The sequence below is a fragment of the Chiloscyllium plagiosum genome, chromosome 5 (assembly GCF_004010195.1).
Source record: "Chiloscyllium plagiosum isolate BGI_BamShark_2017 chromosome 5, ASM401019v2, whole genome shotgun sequence".
NCBI classification, from domain to species: domain Eukaryota; kingdom Metazoa; phylum Chordata; class Chondrichthyes; order Orectolobiformes; family Hemiscylliidae; genus Chiloscyllium; species Chiloscyllium plagiosum.
Window position 1 is genome coordinate 52,817,268 of NC_057714.1, and position 13,649 is coordinate 52,830,916.

Genomic DNA, 13,649 nt, shown 5'->3' on the forward strand with positions numbered 1-13,649 from the left:
TTGGTAGGAAGAATAGAAGCATCGACTATTTTCTAAATGGGGAGAAAATTCAGAAATATGAACTGCAAATGGACTTAGAAGTCCTAGTCCAAGTTTCTGTTAAGGTAAACCTGCAGGTTGAGTTGGTAATTAGGAAGACAAATATAATGTCATTCATCTTGAGAGGACTAGAACATAAAAGCAGGGATGTACTTCTGCCGCTTTAAATGTGGCTTGACCAGAGCTTTATCAAGTATTGTGAGCAATTTTGGGCCCCATACCTCAAGAAATATGTACTGGCCCTGGAGCAGGTCCAGAGGACGTTTATGACAATGATCCCAGGAATGAAAGGCTTAGCATAGGAGGAAACTTTGAGGACTCTGGGACTATACTCCATGAAGTTTAGAAGGATGAGGGGGGATCTGATTCAAACTTACAGAATAGTGAGCAGCCTGAATATAGTGGAGGTTGGGAAGTGGATATTGGCAGGAGAGCAGAGGACCCCAAGGCATAGCTTCGAGTAAGGGGAAGACCCTTTAGAATGGAGATAAGGAGAAACTTCTTTAACCAGATAGTGGGGAGTCTGTGGAATTCACCGTCGTAGAAGGTTATGGAAGCCAGGTCATTGAATATATTTAAAAGAGAGAGAGAGATAAGCTCTCAATTGCAAAGTGGATCACTTATGGCGATAAAGCTGGAAAATGGGGTTGAAAAACCTAACATTAGGATCGAATGGCAGAGCAGACTCGGTGGGCCAAATGGCCTAATTTCTACTTCTTTTTCTGATGGTCTACTTAGGAGCATGAATAAGCAATGGAAAAAGGGAAGACAACAGCCTAGTGGTATTATCAACAGTCTATAAAATTCAGAGATCCAAGTAATATTCTGGGGACCTTGGTTCAAATCCCACTATGGCTGGTAGTAGAATTTGAATTAAATTAAAAATCTGGAAGTAAGATCTAGATTAATGTGGTGGACTTGTAACCGCCTCTGGGCAATTAGGAATGGGCAATAAATACTGACCAACAATACCCATATCACGTGAATGAAAGATAAAAGGATACTTTTAGCCTAATCAGCCATTATGGTTGATCTGATTGCGACCTCAAATCACTTTCCTATTTACCCGAAATAAACTTTGACTCCATTGTTAGTCTAGAATTCATCGACCCCTACCTTAAAATAATTGAACAGTCTGGCCTACACTGCTTTCAGGGAAGAAGTTGATCAAGTCTAATAATATTTTATATTGTTTTATAGGTGATTGTAACTGGAATAGATTTAGAAAATGAGTAAGCGGTACAAAAGGAGTGAAAATATTATTCTGGACACAATATAGATGGTAATATTGAACGTTGACCAATGAAACCACTAGAATGGGTGAGATTGGGTTAAATATTATCTATCAGGCAAAAGCAGCAGCGTCAGAAAATAACAGTATGACTACAACAGGGTGCAGTTGAAGTTCAGAGTTAAAATGGAAAAGAGGAGTCCAATAGAAACATTCAGCATTAGAAAGACAGATTTTCATCCAGTTAAAGATTGATTACAGCACAGAAAGTAGCCATTCAGCCCAGCATATCTCCACTGGCTCTCTGCAACAGCAACTCAACTCGTCCTCCTCCCTGCATTTCTCCTGTAACCCTGCAATTTCTTTCTCTTCAGAGAATTATTCAAAGTTTGTGAGGGCAAGCTAAAGAAACTGAATAGTGCAGGACTGTCAGATGGGAAAACAGACGATAGTGGATTATATTTCAAAATATTATTGCATATAAGATGGATACAGAACATGAGGGAAAAGTGATGAAATCACCAATGAAATCATGCAGGAGTAAAAGCAAAAGGGATTGTTTTCAATGCATAAAGCTTTGGGTAACACAGTGGACTGAATGAACAAGAAACAAGGTGAAAAGGGTTGGCAACTGCCTTACTACATGTTAAACAGTAATAAACAGTAACAAGTCATACATTTCTATAAATATATGAACTCAAAGTTGAAAAGGACACTAAGTTCCAAAACAGCATGATTCAAATGACCAAGAGATAAAAAATAAAGCATAAAACATATACAGAGGAAACCCTGAGCAGTCTACACCTCAAAGTGGAATTAGTGTTGACTGAGGAAGTACTAAACATTTGAAATCAGGTAACAAAGATATCGAGTTCAGGTGAAATTCATTAAAATGTAATCAAAGATTTGGCTAGTAAAACTGGTCACCACTGATCACAGTTTTCAGGCAATCATTAAAAATACAAGTAGTGCTCAGATTGGGATCAGAACAACAGTTCTAAAATAGAGCACAAAAACAATCTGAGGAACTAAATACCATCAAATTCAACATCTTTTGACCCCTCAATAAGATCATGTGTTAATTGCATTCATCTGCCATGGTACTATAGATAGAGTTTTGCTAAATGATACCAGAAAGTTACAATTCTAAGATTTTTAAAAAGTGAGGTGGCATTTGGTGCTCATTGTGTAAGAGAATGCCTTAATTCAACCATCCCTTGTGTGAAAGGGTGTTTCCTGATTTAACTCATGAATGCCTGGATCTGATTTTAAATATTTTCTTCTTGCCCTGGACTTACAGCAGAAAGAATTAATCTGTACCTCATCTTTCCGTATATTGTGTAGTCTCTCATAATTATCTAACTCTTGAAACCTTGGAAACATTTTAATTAATTTGTGGTACTTTTCTTCCAAAACAAAAATTCCTCTCAAGGTATGCTGTATGGACTGTACACAGTGCTCCAGATGTGGTCTAACCACAACTCAAACAGCAAAACATCCTTTTATATTTAAGTCCTTAAACTGTAAAACCCAACATCCCTTTAACCTTGCTGGCTTTTGCTTTCTCAGACTCTTGATGAGAGACAGTCTGGATGGAGGCACCAGAGGCTGCAATGGTGCCAGAAACTGAACATAAAGAGGACAAATCGTCCAATATTTGCTCCTGCAGCCAGAGAAGATTGAACAACTACTGAAGAGAAAGCAATGTTGATTAACTGGAAACACCAATACGTGCAAAGTTATTTTGCATTTTGACAACACGTGCACCAAAGGAACTATACCATATTAGGGGGCTGTCTTGAACAAATTAATTTGGGGTTGGAGCTTGTACTTTTTAAATTCTATTTTACCAAGTCTAATTACTTGTTAATTGCTTAATGCAACTGTTATTTTAACACATTATTTGGCAATGAGTTACTCATTCCTATTGTATCCAAAGTAGGGCTCGAAACCTCAGTGAGACTCCACAAGGGACTTTCACCATACAAACTGACAACCACATTTCAGCTTGAAAATAGAAAATTCCTAAATACTCAACAGATCAGATAGTATCCATGAGAGAAACAGTTAATATTTCAGGTTGATGAGCTTTCAGAGCTCTGATAGGAAGTCACCGACCTGAAACTTTAATGGTGATTCTCTCCACAGAAGCTGCCTGACTAGCTTAGCATTTTTGCTTGTATTCCAACATCATGTTGATTTCGAAATAGTTATCAATGAACATGGGCGGCACAGTGGTTCAGTGGTTAGCACTACTGCCTCACAACATCAGGGACCCGGGTGCAATTCAAACCTCGGGTGACAGTCTGTGTGGAATTTGCACATTCTCTCAGTGTCTGTGTGGATTTCCTCTGGGTGCTCCGGTCTCTTCCCACAATCCAAAGGTGTGCAGGTTAGATGAACTGGCCATTCTAAATTGCCCATAGTGTTCAGGGATGTGCAGGTTAGGTGCATTAGCAAGGGTAAATATAGGGTAGGGGAATGGGTCTTTGGGGGGGTCGATGTGGACTGGTTGGGCTGAAGGGCCACATTGTTGGGATTCTATGAACTCTCAAGTGTATCGACTGCCTAAGACCCACCTGTCATGGAGACAGTGAGGTCTGCAGATGCTGGAGATCAGAGTTGAGTGTGTGTTGCTGGAAAAGCACAGCAGGTCAGGCAGCATCAGAGGAGCAGGAAAATGGACGTTTTGGACTGGAGCCCTCTAGTGTATTCCATTAGACATCTCCCTTCCTTTGTAAAATATCTCAACTTGTTTCATCACTTTTCCTTGCTTATCCTTATTCTGTATGATCCACCTAACCCTGACACCATGGTTATCTCAGATAATGTAATAGCTGTCTTCCTCTTTGCTATATAAACAAAGATCCTTCAGCCTTGGATATCATCCTCCATCTTACAGCACCTTTTCGTTTCTCCTGCATTCACTGCACTGTCTTCCAAATCACCTTTCAACCATGCCACCTTACATAGCCTCTCCATTCCTGTCCTGGCTACAGCAACCAAAAGTGTCTGTGATCATTGCTTTGCATACTTTGGTTGACCCTCCAAACACATTTTCTTTGGGCATATGTTCTGGTAGCAACTTTTTCCCAGGTTTTGCAGGAGAGAAACTAAGGATGGAACTAGGAAGGCTAGAGGAAACATGAGGAAAGGGTAGCAGGCTGCGCTAAGACAAATAGTAAAATGTTCTTCAAATATATTAACAGTAAAAGACTTGCAAAGGACAAGTGGGCCCCATGAGGAACCTGCAGGGTAAGTTCTCACTGAAGCAAAGGGCATAACAGAGATACTAAATAAATACTTTGCTTCTGTCTTTACCAAATTAGAAAATGATGACAATGGCCCAGTTGAAAATATGGGTGTTGAGCAACTAGCAGTATAATGATACATTAAAAAAAAGGTGAGAAAAGGCTGGCAGCACTCCAGATAGAGAAGTCACCAGGCCCCAGGTATTGACAATAGTCAATACAAGAATCGCATAATGTAAATAACATTTAAATGTTGGGATGCAATTGTGCGAAAGCCAAAACACTTCTTAAAATTTTACACTTTAGGAGCAGCGTCCCCTATTAATCAATTGAAATACAGCAAATTTGCACTGACGAATTGGGCATTAGAGCAGAACGACCTGTATCTTAGATGGCTGAGAGAGGGAAGGGAACAAATTGTGCAGCCATTGACAGAAATTTTCCAGAACCCTCTGAAAGATTAGTCCTGGGGGACTGTAAGATTGCAAATGTGATACTGTAGTTAAGGAAAGGGGCAAAGAATAACTCAAGAAACTACAGACTTGTCAGCCTGACATTCATAGTGGGAAAATGGATGGAGGCCATAATACAGGATAAGATAAATATACATAGAGTAAAATAAGTTAATACTAAATAGTAAACATGGCTTTGTCAAATTTAATGGCATTCTTTGACAAGGTGACACAGGCAGTGGATAAGGGCAGTGCTGTGGAGGTTGGTTATTTGGACTTTCAGAAAGCGTTTGATAAGGTGCCACATAATAGATTGTTTTGCAAATTAGAAATTTTTAGTATTTATAGGTCCTTGGCAGCATGGATTAGAAGTTGACTAAAAGATAGGAAGCAGATGGGCTTTGAATAGGCATTTCTCAGATTGGAGCGGAGTTGAAAGTGATATTTTCTCGGGATTGATGTCGAGACCCTTTTTTTTCTGATTTATATAAATGATTTGGAGATTGGTGTTGAAATCAAAATCTCCAATTTAGCAGATGGCACTAAGTCAGGGACAATAGTGAATTGTGAGGATGAAACTGGGTGACTTCAGAGGGACTTCAAGTTGCCCAAATGTGCAGACACCTGACATATGCATTTCCTTCTATATTGTAAAATTATATAATGCTATGATACTAAGTTACTTGCAAGACACTTTCAACCTTTTAAACTGTCTAGTTTTCACCCTCTGCCTATCATCAAACCTCGAAGTTGATTACTGATTTATTCGATCACCCCTTCAATTTAATCATTGGTAAACTTATTCAGAGTAAAATACATTTTCCTCCACACTCAATACCTTTGTCATCTTTGCTCCCTCTTTGCATGTTTATTTAATCACTGATCATATGGTCTAAACACTTCAAGTACTCTGGTTTTGCTCTCCAATGTCAATCCTCTGAACACTGCAAAATCATGCTTGAATTTGCAGATAACGGTCCCCATTTTTACACTCACTTCTGTGATCTTCTACCATGTCAGTCTATCCTCACCTACATGTGCAAGAAGCTTTTGCATTTTGGTCAATGAGTTTGAGATCATCTGTCATACTGCTGCATATCCATGACCACCAAATTAAGGTTCCTCTAACGAATGCTATTCCCATACTTAATGTTGCATCTTTTACTCAATTTTTCCTTCTTTCCTTCCCTCCTGCCCTCTTGCAAACTCATTGTTCACAAAATTGAAACTTCACCAAGTAAACACCAAGAAGCCTGAAGCCATTACCTACAACCCTTCTACGAAAAATTTTGCTCTCCATTGATTCCATTTTCCTCTCTGGTTAGTGTCCCAGGCTGATCAAGACTGTTTGCAACCTCAGTGACTTATTTCATCTTGAACTAAACTCCTGACTCAAAATTCCATCTGCAACAAAAAAACCTATTTTCATATCTGTGACATTCCATCTCTTCCCTGCCTCTGTTGCTGAAAATCACATCTATGATACATAACAGGTATCTGATAAATTTCATGTTTGTAAACCGTAAGACTCAGGATGTTGCAAATTCTTGGAAAACTACAGCATACTACTAATGAGCACATACTTGGAACACTTTCAACGTGCTTTAAAACTTAAACTCAGATAACTGCAAAGAAAATAAAATGACTTTTCAAACTAAAAGCCTGAGTTTGTTAAAACTTTGAAATGAACAACAAAAGACCTCTTCAGCTTAAATCACTGGAATAAATCTACACTATTGCACTTAAAAGATATTTCCTTCATTTTATAAATATATTATTTATAGTGCAAATTTATGCAAGATATACTTTCAAAATCAGGTGACCAGTTAAGGTATCAATGTGTCATAAATATGTCAAAGTCATTTCAAGTATCAGACAAAAAGGTACTTGCCACTGGATGTTTGAAGAATTCATATTTGGCATAGTTTTTTCTGAATAAAAATTTACTTTCATTTCCTATTATCCATGTGGATTGTACTTGTACGACTAGTTCATGGTCTTCCAAACATCTTTCTGTAAAAAAGCATTGAGAATTTGTGTGATAAATGTCCCTGCTGAGTATGACAAGAGATATCACGGAATTTTAATGGTGTTGTAAATAATAGATATATTAATATTCAACCATGCAGAATGGCAGACTTCAGAGTAGTTTAAACAATTTCTGTTAAATGTTATCCTCCATGACATTTGAATCATATAAATACTTTGCTATTCATGTTGGAAAAAAGAATATATTTTGTATGTTTGAACTTAGTAGCTTCTTCAAATGATATTATGAAATAATGAGGGAATGAACCAAAAGTTAGATATATTCAGCAACTCATTTAGCATTCCTAATGTGTACCTAATAATGAACAGTTAAACAAAAATAATTTTCCCTCAAGAAAACAAATAATAAAGATGAGCTTTGTTCATGACCTGCATTTTTTCCATTAAAACTATTGGCTGCCTTGAACCTAATTGGTACAAGGACTCTACTCCCAACTCGAATGAAACTAAAATACTACAAGCCCAATGAGCTTGTGTTCCAAAGACAAGTAATTGAACTCTAAACATGAACTGTTTCTTTCTCTCCACAGATGCTGCCAGATCTACTAGGTTTCCCCAGCACGGTTTTATTCCTGCTCCCAACACTGACTCACCAATTCCCTCCCTGACCCTCACACTTGCCACATTCCTGTCAGAATGTACTATAAACAGGAGATATCTTTGTAGTTAAGTTTTAAAACATTTTAAAGGATTGAGTTAAGAGCATCAACAATTTTGAACAACAGGATTTCAGCTGGTGGCAAACAAATATCTTTAAAGACACATTAATGAGAATGCAAGATAAATACATTCCTCAATGAACTTCAATCAGGTTATCATCACTACAAAGAGAAGTTAGTCAATTCACGAAAAATATTTTAAAAAGTGAAAGTTTTGTGCAAGAATGTATATTGCCATGCATGCTACAGTGAGCAAACGAAAGAGAAAAGGTGAACTTTTGAAAAAGCCAAACTACTTCTAATGTTGCCTTGATATTGCACCTCTCATCTCTAAAAACACCCTAAAAATGATTCAGTTACAGAATTTCTTTAGACTATTTTGAAGACAAATACAGTGGCCTACAGCTGGCTGTACATACATCAATTACAGCAAATAAATTAAATAACTAGATGGTAATGGATAAGGGATGAAAGCTATCCAGAAAACCAAGGTGATTCTTAGTTCTTCTCTTACATACCCACATAAGATCCCAATAACATTCCATGCAAAGGATAATATTTCCAGTAATCCAGTACTTTCTCAAAAAGATAGAATGCTCACAGCCTGAAGTGGGATAGTAATACTGCATTCCCAACGAGACTTACAAATGCATGATATCATGCCATTCAGCATTTAATGTAGCTTGTGTGCAATTCAACAATTTCTCTCAGCACAACTAGTTTAACCTGTTGAGCAAACCTGTACCATAAGGTATTTGTTCTGTATGTTCAATATTACACCTTCACAGATCATGTCAGCTGCTAAACAATGAAGGCAGATGTGCCCTCAACCAAGGTGACACTTGTGTACAGTAAAGTTCTGACCAAATTTTTACAATTTGCTAGTTTCTCAGCTAGCTGCCATTATAACTCAGCTTGCTTCCCTTATTCCCTTTGACTGTAAATTTATTTGTTCAATTTGAATTTTTAAGTTTTCAATATTCATCATTTTTCTCACTGCTGTTCTGCTTCACTTTTCTTTCCCTTGTTTTCCAAGAATTTATCTTAAGTGCAAAGGATTCCTGACAATTTGAAGAAAACATGCAACATTTTGAACAAGAAATGATATTCTTCACAAACCTCCAAAAATTTGACGTATCTATAAATTTTGTCAAGATCATAGACGTGACTATTCTGTATTCTATACTAACGAGGGCTCCTCATCTAGATAAGGACAAAGTAGTAATTTTACTTCAATCTTCAGAATATGACTCACATCTTCAAAACATTTATTCAAAAAATGTCACTTCAAACATAATTTGTATTAATTTCACATTGGTTATTCACCAGAGCCTTGTTACTACCAAAGTAAAGCACTGAACAGGACTGGTCAAACTCAACAATTTGTGCAACTCTTGAGTTTTGAAGTACACAGGTTTCACGGCAGTCAAATTAATCAGGTATTTTTTTCCCCACATGTCACCAATAGGCTAAAATTTATTTAAAATTATTTATTTGGTAATTCCTGAAGTATGGTCAGAACATTTTAAGAAAGAAATGCTGCAAATTTCTAAATTAGGTGGAATATAGTATTAAAACTGTGACTTAAGGAAGTATATTTGGAGTCACTGATGATACCTTGAGAAAGTATTCAAGAGCCACAGAGATATCTATGAGGTACTTCAAAGATGTTTTATGCTGCATACCTCCATATTCTCTTTTTACCTTAAACTGTAATAATAGTAAATAATAATTATGATAAAACTTGAAAGAGTCAACTGGTAGTGCATCAGTTGAGGTCCACTGACGAAAATATTTTGAAGTTTTTCATCTGATACTTATTAGATTCACAATTCACAAGAAATACCAATGTAAAGGGAAAGCAGCAGTTCATACTGTTTGAGTAGAGAGTGATAATTGTTTACAAGTGGACACTGATTGATAGAGGAATTGCCATAGAGAATGCGCTAGTGAGATGTCGACAGGCGGCTGCCAAGCTTTGCTTAAATTTTAACTGGGCACATTGACTGGTCCATTTATCAGGGTAATACCTTGACCATTGGATAGCTTTCACTTGTTTTGTTGACAACCATTTACTGTATATTATGCAAAGTCATGCTTGTTCCTAGAAAGTACTCAGTCTATCTCCAGTTACCCTGGAAAGGCAAGGTATCTCAAAATCAAGCAACAGTTGAAGCTAACCATTTCACATTGCTATTATGCAGTAGCAACATGATGGTGTTTGCCACTCCCAGAATGCTGCGGTCAAGCCAACAGGTCATTTTGCTGGGTGCATAAATGGATAATGTGGAATACAAATTTCAGTGCCTGAGAGATAACAGGAATGTAGTGTGTGTATCCCAAAGCCTTGAGGACCATATTAAGCAGCATGTCCCTTCAGCTGTTGACAACAAGCAAGGTACTTGCTATATTCAACCAGTCTGTGCTGGCTCAACTCAAAACAGTATCCAACAGTAAATGTAATTCCACAATTAAACAGTATTTGCTAGACAATCTTTATCATGCCCAGAAATATGCTGATAATCAATTTTTCAGTTGAACTTGCAGTATGACACACTTGTCCACACTGAAAATGCTACATTAATGTCATTTAATATGAATGTACTTAGGAAACAGAATGAATATGTTCACACATTGCACTTGTTTCAACTCAATAAAATAGGTGATAACCGCTCTCTGCTTCAAGCCTTGACCAGGGTCAGTCAACATGGGTTAACTTTAGCAAAGCTTGTCAGTCATCATCCAACTGGTGCATTTTTCAAGGCAACACTTCTATCAATCAGAATCCATTTGCTAACCAACCAGGATTCTGTTCTCATGTAGTGTAAAACTTGTTTTCCCTTGATACTTGTATTTCTTGTGAAAGGCTCTGGCCAGTATAAAATTGATGTGGTAAGTGTAAATGAAAGAAATCTACAAAATATGCTTTTTCAGCAATAGTCCAACTTAAAATAGTAAACCAAAGCTTGTCCTTCCCCATAAGTGATCTAACTCTGAACTCAGGTTGATGTACTAATCTTGTAAATCGGGTAAAGGTAGCATGTAATGTTAACTCATGCATCAATAATGCATTCAAATCCTGCTAACTCAGTTAAATAGTTGAAAACTAATTTCAAAATACAGTGGAACCTCGATTATCCGAATACCAATTATCCAAAGGAGATCGCGAGGTCCCAATAGAAACATTACATCAAAGAATGTGTTTCTAACAGTGATCGCATCTTTTGTTTACAGTGATTAAACAGACACCGTCTTCAAATGACTGACCTCTCGCCCTCTCTCTCCCCACACTTTCCCTGGTGTTCTACAGAGAAGTATACCCTAAACCCACACGCCCCCTTCCCCAGATAATCTGACCAACATTGCCCTGTACAGAACAGAGGTTGAACCTGTCAAAAAGGTGTAGTAAAAAGTGTGTGCGCGCACTGTTTGGAGACTTACCCCATAAAGGCAGCAATCCCGCTGCCCTGGAACGGGGGCAGTGCTGAACGAGGATGGGGGCGCAGGGGCAGTGTTGAACGAGGATGGGTGGTGGGGCAGTGTTGGAGGGGGATGGGGGAGCAGGGGAAGTGCTGGATGTGGATGGGGCGAGGGCAGTGCTGGACAGGGATGGGTGGGTGGGAGCGGTGTTGGGGCGGGAGCTCGCGCGCTGTGCTGCTGCAGTTTCCTGAATGGGGAACAGACTTTAAAAACTCTGACTCCCAGAGGTAAGGCATTTAATCAATTAAGCAAATAATTGATTATCCGAACGAAATAGTGCCCGCTTATTCACATTCGGATAATCGAGGTTCCCCTGTATATGAAAAAAAAGTGCAAAATGCAATCAAAAATGTAAGTTGCAATGCATTTCATGAAAATAATCACTTCAACCCTCACTTTTACATACAATATATTGAACCTGAAGCAACATATTTTTCAAGTTTCATTCCTGCTGTTCTTCTTACCAGCATCTATAAATATTTAACTACAAAGATATTTTTAAAAAATGTATGTAGCCATGACTGATGAGTAGTTTATGTAAGCTTACTTTTCCAAGCTAAATGATAAAAATGAGTGATGGTCATTCAATTAATTTTGCATCTTATGCCGTTCTTACCGAGACCTAGATGTGGGTGATGTTCAATCAATGACCAATTATTGTCGTCAACACAATGACATTTGTATATCAACAGTTGGCAGACATCTCTGGCAGTCATGTCAGATGGAAGTTCAATTGCCTTACTTGTTCCATCTTCGCTAAAAACTTTAATGATCTACCGAAAAAAGAGAAACAACTGATTTTTATCCAATAAAGAGTTTAAGGAAGATACATTGCATTATTTAAAATACTGAACACTGTTAGTACAATAATTAAGTTATTTAATGAAAGAACTATAAAATTACCAAATCTCCATCAATCAAACCTTTAAAACTAATTTCTTATTATTATTTAAGTTATTCAAAGCCACATGATTTACAACTGCAGGTAATACTTCCCCCGTACAAATATTTCAAACATTAATCATTCTGTTGTAAATTTTAATGCTTTTAAAACAGTCAATTGTGGAAAATTAATCAGTTCTACAGTAATAATTTCATTTCTGTCACTCCTTCCCCTGACATTTCAACTGAAAGAAGCCATTGAGTGTTCATATGAACTGTAGTTAAGACAGGCCTGTTAATATCATCAGCTCACACCAACAAAGACACATGACCAACATCAGAATATGAAGGAAACCTTCAGGGTAATTTGCTGTGAATATCTTACCTCAGTTTGGAAAAAATAGCAGTTAGGAGAACAGGATGGCATTTTAAAATTAAGCCTGCTGCTTTATCTAGAGTTCTTTGTCTCTTGCAAGCCCTTTCAGTAATGTAGCACACTCAGGATGTTATAATGTTATAATGTATCAAAGGATTACTGAACCTGTCATACATACTCCCAAGAACTGACTAGTGTTGCAAGAGATTACATTACTCTAGGGTGTGTACATGACTCGGTGAGCTCTACAAAGGGTTAGTACACACAGTCAGTTAGCTAGTGAATCAAACGATGTGTGCTGACCAATCAGAGTAACCTTTTCTGGCTGATGTAATCAGTTCCCACACAGATCATTACAGTGCTCCAATTTACTTTGCCATTCTAATCAATTTGAGAATGTGTTTCAAGAGGAATCATATATGATGTCATGAAAATTTTCAGACATATTAACAAACACAAAACAGCTTAGAAATCTGGATAAAAGTAAACACGAAATTTATAATCTATCTTATTTGCCAACTTTACCCACGCAATGGGAAGCTTTGTAGTAACTGATGTAACTTAAAACAATTTAAGCATTGCATTTGTGCAGTACCATCGGGTTTAGTCACCTGTAGCAATGACTGATTCTGGATTGCTAGCAGTTGCAAATAATTGATTTACATCCTCTACAGAACCAATATAAAATTACACTTTCTTCTACTTTTAAGCAGTGACTGCACATAAGACGCAGCCTCATTTTAACATTTTCCAATGTAGCGCTTCCTGATCTAGTATTAGAATACTGGAAATGAAGAATCTATTGTTGAATCTGGCTTATTAAAACTGTGAGATGGATTTGCTATCAATGAATAAATACAACAGTAGAGATTTAAAATGACCCAAAGGAGCTGAAAATAACCATATATGAGCAAATTTGCAACTCTGTTTCCGAGTTTTCCCCAATTTCAAGGAAAGGTCTATAAAGTCAAATTCAAAATCATTGCTGGACTAAACGAGTAGGCAGAGATTCAAATGACATGAACCAAGAGCCAGAGAGGCAACAGTAAACGATTGGACATTTCATATTTTCTGTCACTAACAAATAGCAATTGGATGATGCAATAAATATATCTTCTGAAGGGAAAGCCTGATCTGTTCACATTGGTCCTTCCTAGAAATTTCCAAAGACAAGCTGTCCAAGCTTTTGCACAAAGATCACTGTGAAGTTGTCAGTGAAAGATCAATGCA

The 13,649-nt window shown here is 37.4% G+C and overlaps 1 protein-coding gene across 4 annotated transcripts in view; it reads right to left on the reverse strand.

The window, feature by feature from the left end:
• LOC122549906 (growth factor receptor-bound protein 10-like) overlaps positions 1-13,649 on the reverse strand; it is a 200,285-nt gene that overhangs the window by 54,443 nt on the left and 132,193 nt on the right. For all 4 annotated transcript variants that reach the window (XM_043690121.1, XM_043690122.1, XM_043690120.1 and 1 more), the window contains 2 exons: positions 11,778-11,934; positions 6,865-6,986 (listed from right to left, as the gene is read on the reverse strand). In XM_043690121.1, the coding sequence (XP_043546056.1) occupies positions 6,865-6,986; positions 11,778-11,934 (279 nt within the window). The remainder of the gene's footprint in view (positions 1-6,864; positions 6,987-11,777; positions 11,935-13,649) is intronic.